Genomic DNA, 21,915 nt, shown 5'->3' with positions numbered 1-21,915 from the left:
TTTGATGCAGTGTTGAAAAAACTGTTGCAAACTAACTGAGAAGTAGTACTTATACTTTTGCATGTAAACACCAATTCCAGATTTCAAATCCAAATTCTCATCTGCACCAAGTGTTCTACGCTTGATCATTCCAGAAAACACTTAAACTGGTTTTAAACACCCACTGCAGAAATGCACACGGGGGAAATTCTTGCAAGATTACTTTATAGATACCAGAAAGGAATAAAACTCTCCCAAAGTCAAATGCTGTCCTGCAGTAGATAACACAGCCTGAGATACACACCTTGACCTGAAGAGATCTAACTGAGCAGACTTGGCTGGATACACCTTCCCAACACAAGCTGGCTACCAATACACCGTTCTAAAGAAGCCCAACCAAAAGTTTCCCATTTTGTACAACAACTGCAGCTCCTTTATCATCTGACAGGTCACAGTGAGTAAGCCAGAATGCAGACAATTAAGTCTTGGCTAGACTCTCATCTCAAACACATTTGTCATGCAAATTGTCTGAATATGAAAGAGCAGCAAAGCCTGCAATACACAAGTAAGTTGGAAGTAGAACCATAAGCTTTAGTTCTGATTTATTATATGTTAAATATTAATGAATTATTACGAAACCATTCACTGAGGTTTAAACAACTCTACATCTTACATATTTCTAAAGCTCTACAAATGTGTTTTTAATAACAGATAATTAATTTATAATGACATTAAATCTAAATTAAATCCTCATTTCAAGCCATAAAAGAAACTCATTGTAGAGCAGGGAGATATACACTGTTGCTCTATAATAAGGTCACTTCTTCGTGGCATAATTTTATTTCTGCACCATATATTATTTGTGCAGTCAAATCAGTACAAGGATTATATAGCCTGATAAGAAATAAATGCAGTGCCTTCTACAATAGGGCTGTGTGTCATTTTCCATTCTAACAAACCCTTTTTCCATTTGGAATTTCCTAGTATTTCTTGTCTTTCAGCACTGGCCTATTATGTTTGTCCTAATCACTTATTGTTTCTGCTCATATTTTTCAGTAAAAATTATTTAGTCAGTTTTCTGAAACAAGGAATTTTCTTATATTTATTTGGAAAATATTTTGCAACATGTGAAAAGCAGGAAAAAAAGCAGAAAAACCTCCCACACAATGCTTTTATTGCAAAGTCCCTGCAAAGAAACTTGGTTATGACCTCACAAAACTCCAGTGCTTTCCATGACACTCCTCATAGAACCAGAGGCTTCCTGCTGTGGTGGAGCTGAACATATGGATACAGCTCAGGAAGTTGGGTCTTGAACTCAAGCCACAGAGGGGTAGAAAACACTTGGCATGAAGTTTGGGGTAACAGAGGTACTATGGAATTCATGATGTTACCTTGTGTGCTATACTGATCAAAACCAAGTCCCTGCAAGTTTCTGCAAGCAGCCTGCTATCTTTCTAAGGCTGGGCACTGCTCTGAAGGCTCTTCAGGGTTAAGCAGCTGAAGGCACAGGGGCTGGGACACAGCAATTGAGACAAAACCTGCTACAACTACATTCACATGCCAAGGCAACTTCTGTAACTTCCTCATGGTGTGCACCACTGCACAATCAAGAATATTACTCAAACCCATCAAATGAGCAGCTGCTGAGAAACTTGTCTATGGGTATCAACAATCTCAATTTACTGCAAGAGTATTTTGCTCATATCCCACTGCTGGTCTAACAAACCACTAGAAACACCAGACTTCTGGCCTAACTCTATCCTGTACACTCTCAATAGGATCCTCAAACTACTGGAGGATCAAAATGGATTTTAAAAAGCACTTGTGTGACAATTACTTTCAATCTTCCATCTTTAACAGTTTATTTCTCTCTACAGCAGCAGATCTACCAAATTCTTCTGTGCCATGAGACCACAAAAGCCAACTCTGTTGAGTAAAGCAGGTGAAGTAGAAACCCTTGCAGATCCCAGAAAAATAATTCTGAATGTGTCAGGAGTTTCAATAAAATAATAGCTTTGTTATCTGTGGTCAGATCTATGTTTAAAAAAAAGAAGAAAAATCCACCTAACCCCTTTCCTAAGTAAAGTGAGAGAGGTAAAATTTAGGGAGCTCAAGAAATCACTGCAGTGACTTTCATTTGTGTCACAGGAGTATTTCTCCTAAACTTCAGGCTGTGAAATGTTGCAACAACAGAAGTGCCCACAGTAAAAGTCTGTCTCGGAACCAGTTCATTAGCAGCAAGTGAGAACATGGAACAAAGGTTTCTCTTCCAGTCTGTCCTAAGCACATTAAGTATAAACTTTACCCAATCCATAGAGGCAGGATCAGAAACTGCCAGTCTTTCTAGTCTTGATTCTCAAAAAACAAATGTTTCTTCAACTGCTTTCTTATGATATAGCATCAGAAAGCTCCATGTCAAAAGTCTCTCAAGAGTAGCATCTTTTACCACTCAAGTAATGTAGCCTAGTTTGTACTCACAGATCCCATTTTTCATCTTATTTTATACAGTCTCTTTCTCTTCTCCTCTGGAATGACTACAATTATCCTACAAAAATCCAAAGCATATGGAACGTTTTCCTCCCAGCAAAGGAACAGAATGCTATAAAAGCAATAAACATCAGCAGTTTATTAGAGGTGGTTCCCTTCCCCATCATCTACTCAAGAGCTGCTCTGAGTTTCTAATAAAGCTACACTGTGCAGCTGTACAAACCAGCTATGAAAGGATCTGCCTTCATTACACCAGGTTTACTGTTAATGAGCTCTCCTATACACACACAGACTGCATAAACCTTTTGCTTAGGAAGTGATGACTTTTTGAGAGGCCATCCTTTCTTGATATCAAGCTAGCATGAGGACTGCAATATCAACACACGATTTTATGTAACCACTTGACAATGATGGTCCTGGCTAATTAGTTTCTGTTTCTTAAAAGGGAAATGAGAATGAAGTTTTCTTAAGGCACAAATAGAGACATCAGCTCGCTCAGACCAAAACTACTCAGGTGCTAATTCTTTCCTGTCATATCCACCATGTGCTTCTAATCACAACTTCAGATTGCAAATCTCTCAAGCACTGTAAAAGAGAAACTTCACTCCTCTTCTTAGTAGGAAGCTGAGAGAATTGGAGGAAGGATTAATTCATCAAAATGCATGCTACAAGTGAAAACTTTGTCCACAGTGTAGCTTCAGTAACTGACTTAGCCAAACTTTTCAGATGGACTTGGGAGGAGGGGATCTTAGAAGAACCAGCCTTTTGAGACTGCCTAGAGTAATTATCTTCATGGACAGAAGAGGGAAATTTCTACATTTTTTCAAATTTTCCTTTTAGGCAATGGTCATCCAAATCTTTGAAGCAGGCACACTCCTCTTTTCACTCTTTGTTTCAGAGCCTCTAACAGGTATGCTGCACCACTGACTACAACTGCCAGAAGGTACCTAGAGGAGGAGTGTGATTCCAGCAAGGAGTGTGAAAGGAAGAAACCCAAATTCCTTGGGCACCCTGGAAAACTCCAGCCTCTGCCTGCTTTTCATCTTTGCTGTAGCAATTTCTAGGAAAGGTTGATATGTAAGGGGGAACCCAAAATGAAGCCTTACAATAATAACCTGGTACCTACTCCTCCGACGCCCATAAGGCAGTGAACAATAGGAAGAGCTACACAAGAGGCTGCAGAAAACAGGGAGACTGTTGTCTGCTTTCTGTTCCCACAGCTGTGATTCTCAGCTAGGGAGGAAGGGCAGGAAGGAAGACAAAAAAGCAGTGATGTTAGTTAAGTGACACCTAAGGATTCCACCTGGCATGGGGAATTCTCTGCTGACCTGTCCCATTCCTTCAGGCCTCAGTGTCATCAGAGCAGGAAGAGGTCAGTCAGAAAATCTGCTCAGCAAATGGACTCAGGGAATCACAGGATTACAATCAGAAACACTGGGATAGGGACACTATGAATCCAATGTGGTATAAAGACAGTGTATGTCACAAACGTTAGCAAATGCTTTCCCTGCCATATGATTTCAACTACAGTAAATCAAGTGGTAAAATGGCAATAAACAGAATTTCCAACTAAGCAGAAGAAGCATGTAAATTTCTCCTGTGACCTGTAGCTCCTTTGGAGTCTGAACTTTTCCTGGCAAATAAAGTGAAAGCCTTTGTGAGGATAAATTGAACAAATGAAAATTAAATATGGGCCCTCACAGGGAAACAAAAGAGACATGAGATCAAGCAAGCAACCTAGCAGCCATTTGAAAAGTCAGTTCCAGTAGCCTAGAGGAAAAGGGCTAAAACAGTCCTTCCCATTTCCCTGGGGAAATGGGAAAAGAAAAGGGTTTATATCCCTTTAGACAGAACTCTACTGAAACTAAGGGTTTTAAAAAAATCAAACACCTATGCAGGAAGACATGCAATGCCAACAGCAAGGGTTTTTTTCAGCAAAATATAAGGGCCCAAACATAAGCACAAAACCTGAAGTTTCACGGGTTGACTGGAAAACAAGCCATGTGATGCACATCTGATTCATCTTTATGAAACATGACAGCAAGAATTCCTATTCTACCAGACTATTACAAAAGCCCTCAAGTCAATGGATCACAGCAAAACCAATTTGCAAACTGGAGAGCAAAGGAATACTGGTATGAAAATGGAAATAGATGAAGATGAAAAATACCTTTTGTGGTTAGAGACCTGCTCTCACTTTCATCTGCCAAAAGAGCAGAGAGCTCTGCCCTTCAACTCACTGCTGGATAAGTCTGATTATTAATTATTTTAAGGTTTTTACATCTAGGAAGGGCACATAATTCTTATAAGATCATAAAGAAGGTTCTATCTAAAGTGAAACATATCCATGTTTATTTATATCCCTACCATAATAAAAAAATACCACTTTGCCAATGCAGTTTTGCCCATTTTAGTCCAAACAAAATTATTAATTTTCACATATATAAAAAATAGAAAATGAGCTATTTCACAAAGCTAATAGGTATAAAGGTACAGAATTTCCTTCTTTGACTTGCAAGTGAAAAAACACATACATTCTGACATTTAAACTCAGTGCAGTAATTTTCCTAAAATAAATTCAAAGTTTTGCAAGTTTGGACTTTTTTTTTAATAGGAAATTCCAGCAGATCTGAAGGAAACATTTGAGGGTCTTCCCCCTCAGACTGAATGGAGCAGGGAATTATTCACTTGATCAGAATTAAACAATTGCTTTAATTTCCACTCCCTTGATAATTTGCCTTACTGTCTTGATGCAAGCAGACAAAATCTATGGTTTACACCAGAGAGAAATGGAATTACCATTGCCTGCTAACACATGGCTCATACCTGGCACCTTCCTAAATGACATTCTCTTCAGGAGTTATCATCATTGTGTTGCTTGATGTTTCATTCCCTTAATTCCACTTTTAAAGATGGGGCCCAATCTAATATCCACTGTGATTAATGGGAATCTTTCCACCAAACTCAGCAGGTATTAGGCAGTACCTACAGATATTTTATTACTACCTGAACACTTTCAACACGAAGATGTTTTTATACCACTTGAATTCAACAGTGAACAAGGTCTGACTGGCTTTCAGGCTTACAGAGGAAGCTAAAGCAAAGAACCTGTAATGCTGTAAGAGTAACACTACCTCCAACAAGCTGGCTTAAATAATGTCTTGTCTCAGTTATAAAGCCCTTGAAGTTCCCCCAAAAGCTGATTAAAAACACACCTGATGAAATACATGCTATTTAATTGGTTACTAAAGCAAAGAACTTCAGCACAGTCTCCTTCCTCTGTACTGTGGTAAACCCTTTAAGCAAATAATACATTATCTATATTTGTGCTCTTGAGTACAAAATGGAGACTTTTAAAGCTGTTTGCTGATTCTCAGCAAGTCAGTTTGGAAAACAGAATTATCTCCAACTGGATACCCCAGTCAGATTTAAAAAAAACCAAAACTGAAATATTGAAAACTTAAGTCTTTCTCCATTGCTTATTTGTTGGTCCATGAATTAAGTCTGACACTGACTTATTTTAGCAAGTATACCAGCTGATAGCATTTGTATTTTTTTCCAAGCCCAAACATTCTCCCTCAACAGCTAGAAATAGGGATATTCATATTAGGCACACTACCAGGAATGAGAGGTTACCTCAAATTTATTTTTAAAGACAAGGAAAAACCTCAAAGTAAATACCTCAATAAGGCGAGGCTGATCAAAATGATATATTTTTCATTCAGTCTTAGCTCATGACAGTAATCCCAAAGCCTGGTGGTCATACTAACCAGTTCAAAATAAAAATAAACAAACTCAATGACAATAAAGGGCTTTTATGAAAGAGAATGCAGAATATAATCAGAATGTTTTGAGATTCTTCCTGTAATAATTTTGATTGTCATTACTGAAAAATACAATTGTGGCAGTTACTTTTTTTAAAAAACAAACCAAACAAAACAGAAAATTTAAAAATTAATCAAATAATAGTGTTATGATAATTTAGGAAGAAATTAAGTTTTGCTGAAGCATTTACTTTTTCCCACAGAGAAAAATGGAAGAAAAGGCTTCATTTGCTTTTAAGTTCTGTTTTAAACAAGAAGAATCAAAACTGGGAAAACTAAGTTCCACCATGTTTACATCTGGTGAAATTTCATCAAGAAATACATATTTTAGCAGAGAACTTCAGGACTGAATCATTATTGAATTTACCTAAAAATATATAATAATGATTAAAAGTTCAGTTTCTAGTCAGCCGAAATATATAAAAAGATATTTAATTTTCTTTCAAATGCAAAAATAATTTTGGATGTTGAGAGGCATATCTTCCTGAAAGATAAATTATATTTTTTTGTGTGTTTCTGAACAAACTGGGTAGTATAACATCCCTACGGTGCCCAGGAAAAGATCTTGTGTACAAAAATGGAAGAGTGGTGGATGTTACCTAGCATGTTGTGGTAAAGTGGACTGTCGTGTCCATGGATAGTAAATGCAGTCATGACTAGCGGGACCTCTACACCTGCAGGCAATTACAGAACAAAAGACATCATTTGCCATTCACAAGGACATGCACACTCATGCATCCTTGTCCACACGTGGAGGATGGAAGACACATAGGGAACCATCATTCAGCAAGTACCTATCCATCAAGCCGATGCAGTCCTCAAGACGTGGCCCTATGCACCTGCAGCAAATATAAGTTGAAAACAGGGGGAGAGAGAGAGAGAGAGAGAGAGATCTGTTATTTACTTATCCAAAAGCAGGAATACCCTCTTTGTGCCAAAATCTTAATTACAATTCTCAAGAGAGACCCAAATCACCACAAAATTATAGCTTATGACAAAACCAAGCTTGCAACAGGAACAATAATAGCAACATAAACAGCACAAGGTTGCACATAGCTTGGCACAAACAACACTTAAGGCATGTTTCACCTGCACACATAGGAGTCCTGACAATAGAGTTGCTTTTTCTGGATGTTGTCTGAATCATCAAACCAGTCATTAGTGCACAAAAACTGTTCATTTGTAAGATGAGACCCCCAGGAGCCCAATACAAAACTTTTTCCTTTCTGTAATTGGAGCAATTGTTCATTGTGTTCCAAGTTCTTAGCTGGGGCAACTGCAGAAATGTTTTGGAAGCTTTTATAAGGGAAGATCAAAGATGAGCTTCCAATAAAAACCAGAGCAAAATGGTGTCTGCTGACTCAGGCATTTTATTCTGCTCTCCTCACATGCTGCCAAAAGTCCTCCACCTGCAAAATCAGCAGCTGCCCACCAAAGGTGATGGAATGCAGGGAATAATTTTATGCAGCAGCACTAAAGCACAGCTCTGGGGAAAGATCCCCTCAGCTACTGGGGTCTGTTTGAGAAGCTTGTGTATTGGATGGATTTTCCTTGCTCTCATGAAGAGCATTAGGTGAAGATGTGCCCCGGGTTCTCTTCATTACCAGAGCAACTCAGTTACACATTTACACAGCAGTCAGGATTCTCAGGTACAGACACTTAATTTTAAGTTTTTAGGAGTTAAGACAATCTAACATCCTTTAATGCTAATGCCTAGCTAGTTCCCCTGTGGCCATGAGGAGTATCTAGCTCTCAGCATTTTAAAGAAACCAAACAACTTATTTAAACTCCTTAGAAGATCTTTGAACTACTGTTCTGTACATCTACTACAGGAGCAGGTGATCTGACACATCAGTAGACTGAAACTCTATTCTGTTTAATCACTTTAAATTTCAGGTAGGATCCCAACTCTTTTAAAAGTCTCGTGGCCTCAGTTTGGCTTTGACAGAGGGATATGTATGTTAAAAATCTGAAAGAGCTCAAATATGCTCCCCATCTTTCCACTTCATCACCACTTGCTTTGCCTGCATGTAGATTAGCTATCATTCTACCATTATAAAATAAATTAATTCAATATCCCCTTACCTGCCCATCCATGAGAACAGAATTATAGTGAGCCTTACCTCTGGTTTGTTTACTTGAAGTTTTATTGTTACATGTAAACTGACACTCAAGCATGAATTGTAAGGCTTTCCTCTATAATGGGTTCCTTCAGCAAGTGTGCACACAGCAAAAGGATTTGTTAAATGCTCAGGTACCCAGATAATGCATTAATTGGAAAGGGTAGATACAAGTGCAGTTCAAAAACATAATAGCAAGAACTACTGATGAGACTTTTTGGAAATGTCAACCTGGGATTGAGGGCTTCAGAATTCAGGACTGTCTGAATTTTAGCTAGTCTCAAACATATCTAGCATTTATTCCTTGCGTGGCATTCTTGGCAATTTGCAGAAAAACTGGTCAGTAATGAAGAAGACTGAAAAAATAGTTGTCCAGATCTTCTGTTTCCTAGGATGTCAAGAGAAACTAAGACCAGACTCCTGCTATAAATAAAAAGAAACCTTCAAATTACAGGTCTGAAAATCCATTAGTTGGTTCTGGTAACTTGCTCACTAACATAAAGAGCCTGTTGTCTTGAAGTCATTTGACATGTGTACTTTTATTCTCTTGGGATTTTGGAGAATAGAACCTGAAGAAGAATAGAGAGCTGTCTGGACTTCATTCACTCCATGATTAAATACCATTGATTTTTATTTAAACTTGTAATCTTCTTCAGTGGATTTCCCAGTCCTAAACAGAAAACTCTGTCCAGGTGCAATTTCAACTTCTAGTCATGTGGAACAGTTTCCTACTCCTTGACTAGCTGTTCTGACAACATGGAAGGAAATGCAACACTGTGTGAGTAATCACCACATTTATTAACAAGTTGATCTGTGCCACCAAGTTATTTTCCCTCTGGAAGAGACTTCCTCGAGTTCAGGTTTTTTTGTCACACATTAAGTTCAAGCACGACAAAAATCAAACACAGCACTGGTGCCACATTTACTCTCAGGATTCCTTCTTCTCCTTGTAGTTCAAATTATATTTTCATTTCCAAGTTCACTCTGTAAATGGAACTGGTTAAATAATACATGCCAATTAATTAATGATATATTCAGCACCTTACAAGCAGCCACTATAGCAAACAGTTTCTTATTCAGAGTTTGTTGTAATTGAGTTTTCATCTGGAATTGTTACTGCCTCCCTAAAAATACACTTTAGAGGCAAGACAGTTCTTCTGGCCTTCACATCCTTCTGGTCCACACACATGTTGATAAGGCTCCCATGATTCCTCTGGTCTTGGCTTAGAAGCATAAAGCTTTTGTGAAGTGTAATGCATTTCCTTCAAAAAACTGTTTAAGAAAATGTCTTTCTATGATGAGGGGAGGTGCCCAGTGAGACCTCCCATTTGTGTCTTGCCCAGCAAGGAAGCAGACTGACAAAAGTCATTATATAATTTGTATTTTATTTCTGTGAAAGTACTCCATTTTGGCTGGCTCTGCATGAAGAGGTGCCAAATGCTTTCCAACTCTCTTGAATTAAATGGGGTAGCTGTCCCACATGCCTCAGATCTGCTCCAAATTGGCTTTAAGTTGCTGATGTTTAACTTGGGGATGCAAGACCAAGATCACAATTGTTGCATCCAAGGAAGTCACTCCTTGAAAGTTCTCTTGGTTGATGTCGGATCTTTAACAGGCCTGGATAATTACACACATTAACTGAAGCAGTCATTATACTTCAATAAGGGAGGAGAATGGCATTATCAGATCTCATGCTCGAGGGGGTAATGCAATCACCTCTAAGTGTGATGATGAAACTGGCAAAACACAAGAAACATAGACATGGGACAGGTATCTTCCTTGGTGCCAGCAACAGGTGAGGATGACTAGAAAGAGCTTATGAGAACTAACAACCCATTTTAGCAAACATCCTGGTTCTGAGAGCAGCACTGAAGGAATGAGACAACTCCACACGGGGAGAACTGCAGATCAACACTTTTTGACAAATATGGAAGCTGTACTTCAAGGGCTTCAGTTTTATTCCAGCAACTGATCTGACAGAGAGAACAGACATGCCAGGTGAAGTTGGATTATGGTTTCTCTGTACCATTCAGTCATGAGCCAAATATCAAGATCTGTTCCTTCTACAACCTTTTTCACTGAAAAATCCTGATAGAAGGGAATTTAAATACTAATTTCTGTAGGAAGGGTATGAAACTAGAGAATTTAGTCTTGAAGAAGTAAAGAAGAGACAAATTTATTTCCCTTCTCTCTGTGGGCCTATTCAGACCCTGACATGCTGTCAAGACAGGCAACCCATAAACCTCAAACATCTGGGAGTGTCATTAACTGTTTTGTAAACAAAATCACACTCCAGAAAGCCTTAGAATAATAGGATCACAGAATGGCTAGGGTTGGAAGGGACCTTAAAGTTCATCCAGTTTCAATCTCCCTGCATGGGCAGGGACACCTTCCACTAGATCAGGTTGCCCATCCAACTTGGCCTTGAACACTTGCAGGGAGGGAGCAGACACAACTTACTTGGGCAACCTGTGCAGTGTCCCACCACCCTCAAATAAAGAATTTCTTTCTACTGTCTAAACAATCTTCTCTCATCAAGTTTGAAAACATTTCCCCATTGTCCTCTCACTACACACCTGTGTAAAACACCCTACCCTAGATTTCTTGTAGGCTCCTTTCAGGTATTGGAAGGTTGCTATAAGATCACCTCAGAGCCTCCTCTTCTCCAGGCTGAACAACCCCAACTCCTTCAGCCTGTCTTCATAGGGGAGGTGCTCCAGCTCTCTGATCATTTTAGTGGCTCTCCCTCTGGACATGTTCCAGGAGCTCTATGTCTTTCTTATGCTGGGGATCCAGAACTGGACACAGTACTCCAGATGGGGTCTCACAACAGCAGAGTCGAGGGAGAGAATCACCTTCCTCAACTGGTTGTCTGTGCTTTTGAGGCAGCCCAGGACTCACACAGCTTTCTGGGCTGCAAGTGCACATTGACAGCTCACGTTGAGCTTCTGGTCCGCAACCACACCCAAGTCCTTCTTCTCTGGTTTGTTTGCAATCTTTTCTCCTACCAAGGAGGAGATCCTTTTAAGGAGATTTTAAAGAGGAGATTCTTCTTTCAGAACACTGGAAAAGAATACCCATGCTTACCCATATTTGGGGGGTAACAAAATACCTAAAAATAGACATTAATCCTTTATTCAGAGGGTGAAGATTTCAATGAAGAATAGTATTTGACTCATGGCAAAGGGATAGCTTCTCATCTAGGAGATGACCGCAACTTTGCACGTGTAACCTAGTGAAAACTTTGGCCCATTTCTAGTGGTACTTGATAATTTCTCTGGGGATTAATGCCTGATAAGATCATCTTCCTCTTTATCAGCTGCAGAATAAAAAGGAAACCTGAAAGTTTAAGGATTAAATGACAACATAACTAAGCATAAAGGAACACCGTTTCACCACCAAGGGTTGCCAACAAATACCATTATGTTCAGTTACAACTGCATAATGTTTTTCTGTATCTGTTTATGAAATAGAATGTCAGATTTTGATCAAGACATAAAAAGCCTTCCTTCTTGATCCTGTTCTATCCAGGGAGATAAAAACAATCACTTGCAAAATACCAACACATATGAAGTGCAAAGGCATGGAAAGCATTCTGCTCCATCCTGGTCTAGGAGAAATACTGCTGTGTTGCAAATAGTTAGGACCAGTTAGACCTCCCCTGAGAAGAGGAGGGAATAGCAAGTCTTGCATTCTGGTCTTCTGAGAGACCAGCAGAGCTGCAAGGCACTTCTTATGCAGAGTGGACAGTAAATCCATCATCCATACCTGGGCTTGTCAAATTCAATCAAAATTGGCATTTCCACCATCTATTAAAGCCAGGAGCAGAGCTCCTGAAGTGAGCTCATCTTTTCATAGTGTTGCTCCTCATACTCAGCTTCCACAGTAGCAGCATTTTTCTTATTGCATAACTGACTCAAAGGGTCTGAGGGGAAGACAAATGTGTAACAGATCCTGGCTGTGTCTTTGCCATCTCACTTTCATTTCCCTAATGTCTCCATTGTAATTAGATTTGCAAAACCAGCAAAGGTCTCATTTTGAATGGCAACAGCTGTTGACATCAAGATTACTTTGAATAATTTACTGGTTTAATTTTAACTGCTAAACAATAGGAGCCTCTTGTCAGAGATTGTTTTACTGGTGGAATTTTTCTTTTTTCCCCTGGCTGCCTCCTTCTTTCTTTGTGTGCTGGACACCACCAACTGTCTCACAGAAGAGACATTTATAACTTACAAGGCCCATGGAAAACACCAGCTGTGTATATGGCTACTACTATTTTGTGGCATAGATTCTTAGTTCTAATCCAAACACCTGGACTGTACATTTCCAAATGTAAGAAGTGATTTTGGGCACTCAGGCAGGACTTGAGAAACTGATGCTCAGCCCAGACTCCTGTAGAGTCTGGTTTCAGATAAACCCTTTGCATCAGTCTCCATATGAAGAAGAGCGCAGTAACACTTTCATTTCACAGTAGTGCTGCTACCAGGTTAGTTCATCAATACCAAAGAGCAGAGGTGAAAATTGTCACCAAGTAAATACTGAAAATAGAGTCATTTCATGGGCCTACAGTTACATAAGTATCAATGCAGTATCTGTTACAAGCCAGTGCTAACTAGAATGAAAGATAAAAGCATTGCTGTGAGAAGTTGTTCTCTATAGTTTTCAAAAGGAGTGTAAACTTTTCTTATGATAAGGTGCTGGACATTCATGAGTGAAACTTTGGGGAGTGGGATAAGTGCTTTAACAATCCAAACTGTACATAAATCATCCCATGCTATGAACAGTATACAGAGTGGCTAAATTCACAGAAATTGCACTTACCCTTGGGTGCAGTTTGGATGACATGGATGGCACTCGCGATCCTCATCAGCATATTTGAAAATAAAGCTGTTGGCCCCCTGTAAGCCATCAGGACATTTTTCCACACAATTTGGACCATCCTTAAAATGCAAACACTTCGTGCAGTGATCAGGTCCCTGGGGAGTGTGGAAGAAAGAAATTCAGTGCATTCAAGTTGCACTCTGCTGCAGTGGAATTGCAGGTCCTACCACACTGACAGCAGACTCAGCAGTAACCAGAGTAGCATTTCTTTTGCAATGAACAGTGAATTAGCTGTATGGCTCCAGCCTCTGATAGAAGCAGCAGATGTGCAAAATCCTGGTGCTTTTGGCAGTAAACTTATTCCGTAGCATGAAAGATTAAATTCAAGCTTCTAAGATGGTTTCACAATACTATGGATGTGCTGAACACAATGGACTTCGTGAATACCTTAACTCTGAGAAATTACCTGCAACATTGTTCAATACTGAGCCACATTTGACTCAACCCACTGCAAAGGCCTCTCAGTGGGATGCCCTACCTACCTACACACTCCAGAATTGCTTTCCACACTGCATTCTCCCTGTGGTATCTGATCTCAATACTGAAGAACTACAACATCTCCTTCTTCTTAATACATACATAGATTGTTATAAACTATAAACCAAGGCTCCTGGACAACATAAAATTTTAAAGCTGTGATGGTAAGCCAGTGTACAAGCAAATCTGATATTCAGGTCAAGCACTTGACTAGAAGTTTATGTCCATGAGCCCTGCTACTACTCCAAATTTCCCTCATTGGTTGAGCACCAGAAACATTAGCTTCTTGCAGAAAATCCAGTATTGCAACAAAAAGCATGATGTCTTTTTTCCATTCAGTATAAGTAAGTTAGTTGAGGGTCAAATTTTCTTAGTTGCATACCTCAAGTATATGCTCAAATACAGCTTCTCATTTGTCCAGGATGCTTGTGATTTTTAAACTTGATAATATACAATAGAGAAAAAAAAATCCAACAACTCCTATCTCACTAAAGAGTGATAATCTTTGAAAGAAGACTCCCTGGCCACTGTAAAGGTGATAGCTGCAGTTAACATTCATTTAGGATGCATGAAAAATATTATCTAAGTAACTTAAGACAAACCTAAGTTTTTTTTAAAAAACAAACCAACAAATCAACACATTGCTGAAGCTGAGACATTGAGGCAAATTTCCACACAGGCATGGAGAAAAAAGTAACTGAAGTTGTAGTACAACAGGACAGAACTGAGTATAAAGAATAAAAATAGTGATAAAAAGGGCACTCAAATCACAACTGCAGGCTGTCACTTAAAAAAATCTGTGTATCTGTACCACTAAGGCATAAAGACAGCTCAGGAAAAAAAAAAAAAGACACTGCTTTATAAGCCACTTTAAGGAGGCTTATAAACCTAGGGATTTTATTCCTAGCACCAATTTAACACGGGGAGAATTCTTTCCCTACATGCAGATGTATATTTCCCACATTTGTTAGCATGAATTTTCAATAGCAAGTTTGAAGTCTATAATTAGAAAATACCTGTGCTTTAGCACACTTTAACAAGCTAGCCTGCAACACACAAACTTTGCTCTTACCGGCCCATAGCACGTGATCATGGTTTCTTCCATCTTTTCACACTGGAGATCACACTCCACACAGACAGAGCCATTTGCAAACTCCCGGAATTCCCTAGAAAAATGTTTTGCAGGCAGGTTAGGAAAGAGCAAAAGTGAGACTACAAAGGAGATAAAATGGCTGGCTTTCCACCTGGTGAAAATCATTTCAGTTTCATTATGGTCAGCAAGCTGTGCCAGCTGAGATGAGTTCTGTTAACAACATTATGCTGCTTTGCACCACCTGAAATCCATCAGCAACCTCATTGGTAGGCAGGTGAAGCAGCAGACATCCTGTTTACCAGTACAGAACTAAAGTGTTGTTTTCTCCTCTTTCCTTAAGAAAAAGGACCTTACTAACAGGACTAAGCAGCTCATTTCTTGATTTTTATCTATAGAGTTATTGGATTTGGGAAGCCAGTTGTTAGATCTGAGACATCTCTACCAGATAGGAGAGGATTAGAAACAGCATTGATCCCAGTGCTGCTCTTGTTTTAGTTAAGTCTCTGTGCACACTCCCATTTTAAATCCTATTCTCCAAAAGGTTTGAAACTTTTTAATCAACAATTATAGACTGAGATCTCAATCTAGAAAATGTCAAAACAAATCACTTCACATATTTAGGAAGGAATGGAGCCTGTGGAAAGAGTAAATTCCATAGCTGATACAGATCAGAATATCCTGGTTTGAGGGCTGGGCATGACACCCTGACAGCCCCCTTGTAACCTCACTGTGACAGGCTTCATGGTGGCACCAGACACCAAACCTGCTCAATTACATTCTGGTGTGTATCAGAACAAAACCGTAGTCTGAATTTATTTTTTTTTTTTAATGGGAGCAAGAAGGTGGCTTTTAAGCATATAAAACTTTTTTTTAGCATGCATTGTCCACATAGAAGAGCTTAGTATATTTTCACATATATACAGGAGCCCATTCAATACCCCTTCCATAACAGTTATATGATTTGACATCCCAGGCAGTAAAAGAAAGAGAAAGAAACCACACAGTTTTCTTATTGTCAACTAGAAGTTTGAGCTCAAAAAGATAATTAAAATAATTCAAGTTCTTTATCTTGACTTTAAAAGAGGTGCCAGTGATCTTGTTGTGCTGTTACATAGAAAGTGAAATTCTACCTCCTTCTAGCTTCCTTATTGTGAGTTTCTTCTGATGCAGCTAATATAAGCAGTTCAGCTCTATTTTCTGTCAGAAGCCAGATTTAGTTACCTTGGTTGTGCTATATTCTGTCACCCATCCTCCAGAAAAGATAATGCACATGCATAAATGATTTCATGTTGGTTCTGTGATTTATATTTGTGTGTACACATGAGAAAAAAAGGGGGGGATTTCCTACTTTGGGGTAGACATTATTACATGCCCAAATCTAATTAATCTGAAATAACATAATTTTATGTGTTTCTAAATGGCCTATTTTTTTAGACTTCACCTAAATCAAACCATTCACATCATTAGAATCACAAAAGGTTTAGCAAACTTTTGATGCTGCATGAAATTTTCAGTCAGCAGAACACTAGGTAAAGCCTTCTACACAAGTTCAGATTTGGAAACACTTAAAACTTATCCCACAATATATTTATCTCAAAATCAGTAATATTGACAATGGAAGCAGATTAATGTAAAAGCAAATAAATCACTTGTGAAAGTGCCAAAGTAAGCAACTTTAGGAAAAAGTGCAAGGGAAATGTCTCACCCATCATAGAGGTTACAGGAGTCTATGCAGGTCCTTCCCCTGATGAAGCGTTTGCAGGAGAGACACTGGTCTGGCCCTGGCCCCCAGCAGCCATCACTTGAGCACAACTCATTACACACCATTCCATCAGCAGCTGCAGAGAGAGAGGATATTATTATTAATTTACATAGTCCTCTGAAATCCAAAGGAAAATAGTTGTCTCAGCATTCTGCCAGACTCAGAATAGTAAACTGAATTTTCAGGTGTTTTAGAAACAGGATAGGGGAAAACCAGAAAATTATAACCATACCAGTCCAGAAACACACTCTGCACTCACAGCTTGAATAATACACACACTTCTGGGCTGTTCCTTTCAGAAAGGGTAGAGCAGAGTGAGAAAAAAGGTTTAAGAGCACTGGAAGGATGTTCAAAATTAGAAACGAGCTTCCATAGCAGGAATAAATAGAGAAGTAGCCTTAGGTATGGGTGAGAAAGGGCAGGATAAAGGTCTATAAAATGGTGAATGACAAGAAGATTATAAGTAAGAACAAAACAATTGTTCATTGCTTCTTCCAAGTCCCTCTTGGGCATTCAAAGAGACAGAAACTCCATAGGGTTCAAAACTGAGATTTTTCTTCATAGGAAGTATAGATCAAGCTGCAGAATTCCCTGACACAGGGCACGATAAATGCCAAAACCATAAAGAATTTGAAATACCAGTTGTCCAAAGGGCTATTAAAGTAAAATACAAACAAAACTTCTGAACTGAGGACTCCCTGGAAGAAAACATACACAGTGGGAGAAAAGTTGAAGAAAAGTCATCATTAACTGCATTTTTTAAATTGTTCTTTGCAAAGGGACATGAAGAGTCCAAGAGCCATTGCATTAAACCCCAAGAGGAGAGAGGTCACAATCCTTCCAGGTACCCATCCCTGGTGTACCCAGGACCCTGCATGGGATAATACTAGAAAGAACACAAAGCAAAGGAGCATTTAGGGGGTTATGTTTTTGTTTTAAATTTACTTTTTTTAATTCAAAACCCACATGTTAAGTTTTGCTCCTATATTTCATCATTCTACAACCAAGTGAAGTCTGCCCTAGGCTTTTAGCTAGCCTTTGGAGAAGCCATATCTAGGGTGGCAAAATACTTGGTCACTATTTTAACACTGGTAAGAAGTGGCAGAAATACCAAGATGAAATAATTTATGGTTTAAGGAAAATGAAGTCTATTTGGTGTATTGGAAAATTTTCATGAAGCATTTTCCTGAAGTGTGTTGTCTTTATCTTCTGTATCAGGGAAAAAAAACCCAAAACAAAAAAACCCAACCAAAACACTAGAAGAGTTCTGCCCAATCCCACACTGTCACTGTTACCTCTAAGATGAGCCATCACTATTGACTGAACTATTCAACAAATATTTTAGTCTTTCATTATTTTTTTAGTGTATCTTCCCTGAGTCACTGCACTAAACAGTAGGGAAAAGATATCACCACCTTGTGATACATCCTAAAAGTTACTTAAATACAATGCTTAAATATGATGCTTGGAAGCTCATGAATGATTTTTAAAATAAGTTACACATGGGTATTAAATATTTGCTGTAACTTGCTTTAAGCCACCAGCAACCACTAGGAGGTGAGAAAAGCAAAAACAAGCTGACAATGACTCAAAATATACAAAGAAACAATAATATACCTGAGAGTGGGTGTAATTAACATGGGCTAGAATTTTTTCTTCCCTGGAATCATGTGAAAATTTTTGTTTTTAATAATGTATATTTTTTATTAAGAATTCACACCCTGCTGGTTGCCAGGCAAGTAAACAGTATTTCTATCACAGGATGGATTCTGATCCTGCAAATATTTACCAATGTATTGTCCTTCTCCATTCTGATTAGCCTTGTTTGACACTCAGACAGCATGGGCATGTGTCCAAGCATCTGTAAGAGCAGGGTGTAGAACAGACAAAGTAACTGAAAGACAAAAATAGAAATCCTAGAGACTTGCTCTCAGATCCCAAGCGTTCAGGCAGTGGGAGATTCCAAGAAAACTCTCTTAAACCTCAGTCTGTTGGCTCCTCTTGAGAGTCACAGATGTTTCAGAAGATGGTGGAAAAACACATCTGGCTCTGAGGAAAAGTTCTGTCTTACTCCAAGTAATTGGGAAGGTTTTTATTATACATCTAACCCATAGCAGAACCCATCTAACTCTAGAGAGGTTCTGACTGACAGGCAGAGTTGAAGCAGCAGGACAACTCTTCTCATCTGCTGCTGACTCTCAGGCAGCCACAAAGCATTCATCAATTCATTCACACAAATGTGCAGAGAGAGAGGAAAACCACTGTTCCCTGTTGGGATTCAGGAAGTCAGCTAAGACACTGAGCAGAGTAAGCTGGCCCCTAGCCTGTGTTTATTAATTACAGTCCATTTAATGAACATAGGTTAAAGCCCATTTTTAAACCTAGTCCCTTGGTACTGTAGCTTGTATTGTGACTTCTTAAAATGAAATCAGTGAAATCTGCTTTCCTCATGAAGATTCCCTTGGTGTTAAATTTCATAAAATATCTCTAAGAGTATTTTTGTTCCTGGAAAATAATGAAGTCTATTAAAACAAACCCTCCACAAGCTAAAAGACAAATAAAGTTTACATTTTCCCTTTGTATACAAATGTAGTGACAAGACATCCAGTGCAAAAGAGTGATCCAAGCACATCCAAGTTTCCATTTGCCTTGGAAACCCCACGTTTCAGTAGCTGTGGCTACTTCAAAGAGACTCAAACTTAGTGACCACAGGAAAAGTAATTTGGTATTTGACAAAGGAGCTTATATGGGAATATCTGCCAAACTACTATGCTCAGTTAGGTCCTTAAGCTCTCAAAACGAGTGAAACAAAAGGGACAATTTGTTGAAGGGAAAAGCACCTTATGAAGTTCTATTCTGAGTGGGTTTCTGTTGTTCCATTGACTTCTAACATACTGTAAGTTATAGGTAACTTGAAGGAAAGAGGAAGATTATGCAGGTGTGAGACACAAGGCCTACATTCTACTCTATCATTCTATCATTCCTTTCTTTTTTTTTTAATACTTAATTCCTAGGAATGGGAGACTTTTGTTAAAAAATGTATCGTTATTGGTCAGCTATAGCCAATCTGCTGTTGGAAATCAAAGAGCTCCAAAAGTAAGATGATTCTCTCACAGCAGGCAGTTTTTCATATAGCAGAGAGGAAATTTATGCTTTCTGGAGGGTTCAGAGGTTCATGTACCTCACAGCAAGATCCCACCACTAGATTTTAGAATATAACCCTTCTGATTCTTGCATGGTCATCAAGACCTTGTACTTCTTCAGACAGATTCTGTTCTGCTAGGCCAAGAAATTTCTTACATGAAATCTCAAAGAAATAGTTCTTCCCATCATAACATACAAAACACACTTGTTTCCAGACTGCTGACACAGAACCAAGTTCTTCCCCATCACCTGATCCTTTTAAACTCCAGCCCCATAACAGGTGAAAGCAACTAGCAAACCATCATCCTGCATAGCAGGCTTTCTGGTGGTAAAAGAACAGACTGCATAAAGGAACTAAAAGCCATCTGCAAATGCTCTAGCTGGCAAGACTGAAGACACCAGTTATTCATGGAAAGCCAGGAGCTTTCCCTTCAAGTGTCTAAGGAGCTGATGATACGAAAAAATTCATGCTTTTCTCTTGAAAGGCTGCTCCTATTCAATGCTCAAAAAATATTCACCCTCAGAAGAACTCAAAGCAAAGACAAAGCCTTAGGATAGAAAAAATGAAAAACAAGACAACAGAAGCCATTGACATGATTCAGAGCTCACAGATGCTGAGCTAATCCAGAACACAACAAATAGAACTGTGCCACTCTCACAGACAACCACCCATTTGCTCCTGCTTTCCTCACTGCTTGGCTGTAAGGACAGGAGAGCATGAAGCTGATCAACACACAGAACACACTTATGGACTTCCTCACCACACAAGCAGCAGCAGACACTGCATCTCTCCTCCACCTTCTGTATTGCCTTCCTTCAAAATGTTCTACCAAATGTAAGGGTCTATTCTACAGTTTCACAGCCTACACTAAGAATGCTTTTTTACAAACATGCACAAAAATTACCAAGGAATGCTCTCTACAGACCTCCTCCTGTCTCACATAACAGAACGTTTATGCCACAGGTTAAAGTATGCTGCAGCTTAAAAGTGGACAGTGGTTTCCTGAAAATTATGAACAACCCTTGCCCTCTACACACTCAGGCAACATCAATTAACCCATCTCAATCAACAGCAAGAGGCATTTCTTAAACTTTCACTTTTTTAACTTGTATGTAGAGAAGCAGCCAAATCACAACAATAATAATCATTATCATCAAACCCACACAGAGACCTAAACATGACTTTCTACTTCTTCTACCTCTTACATGGTAGAAGAGATTAGAAAAATAACTGAGCAGCAGAGATAAATGTATAGTTTTGTTCCACCCTGCAGTGGAAGGTGCACTCCTACTACAGTGATAAGCACAACCACAAATTCTCTTTATAGCAGAATAGTACTTCAAAGGAAAGGGGAATGAAATGGGGTGGGTTTAAAAAACCCCATAAAAACAAACAAAAAAGAACTAAAGAACTAGAAGGATAAGTTAAAAGTAGGACCAAAAAAAAAGAAAAACCAAAAGCAAAGATTTCTGGCTGGTCAAAGCACAAAACCCAGTAATACCACTGAAACAAAGTAATTAAATTAATCTCTCTTGGTAGCAGTCTTATAGAAACTTAAAATGTACTCTATTGCTGCTACCATATCACTGCATTAATACAATTTGCTGCCTGGTTTCTACGTAACCAAATTATTTCATCTGCTACACTGCATTCATTTGGTTCTCAGTACTCTGATCTCAGTCCAGTACTAGCACATTCTCTTTCCTGAAAGAAAATAGGCCCAATTAAAAGAAATATTCCTTATCAGATAGGTTAAGTGCAGAAAGGAAGAACCCAGTGATGGAAAACAGTCTTAAAAGTCACCTTTTGGATTAAGACAGGGACACTCTGGTGAAGCAGGGTAGAAGCAAAAGATGATAATCTTACTCCATAAGCAAAGGGCTGTAGTATTTTAACCTGTAAACCCAGTGCTTTTTATGAACATTACTCTCATTCCACACTGATGGCCTTCAAAATTCACATTTTTGAAACTTGAAATTCACATCATGGTAAGGAATCAGCACTCTCTCTTCTCCCTTTCATTTGTTCATACTTTAAAACATGCCATTTGCCCATAAATCTGCTCAGAGGGGCAGACTGGGCCAAATTCTTATATTCTGTAAGTGATCAGTTCTCCACAGCTGCCCATGCAGGTCCAAGAGCCATCA

The 21,915-nt window shown here is 38.9% G+C and overlaps 1 protein-coding gene across 3 annotated transcripts in view; it reads right to left on the bottom strand.

Moving 5' to 3' along the window:
- The window catches only part of ERBB4 (erb-b2 receptor tyrosine kinase 4), a 629,260-nt gene that overhangs the window by 143,864 nt on the left and 463,481 nt on the right, over positions 1–21,915 (bottom strand). For all 3 annotated transcript variants that reach the window (XM_030453944.1, XM_030453945.1, XM_030453946.1), the window contains exons 13-16: positions 16,567–16,699; positions 14,841–14,934; positions 13,232–13,386; positions 6,890–6,964 (exon numbers count right to left, since the gene is read on the bottom strand). In XM_030453944.1, coding sequence (XP_030309804.1) covers positions 6,890–6,964; positions 13,232–13,386; positions 14,841–14,934; positions 16,567–16,699 — 457 coding nt within the window. The remainder of the gene's footprint in view (positions 1–6,889; positions 6,965–13,231; positions 13,387–14,840; positions 14,935–16,566; positions 16,700–21,915) is intronic.

This window comes from Calypte anna, chromosome 7, assembly GCF_003957555.1.
Source record: "Calypte anna isolate BGI_N300 chromosome 7, bCalAnn1_v1.p, whole genome shotgun sequence".
In the NCBI taxonomy this organism is placed as follows: Eukaryota; Metazoa; Chordata; class Aves; order Apodiformes; family Trochilidae; genus Calypte; species Calypte anna.
Note: the sequence above shows the minus strand (reverse complement) of the source record. Positions and strands in the feature narration are given on the sequence as shown.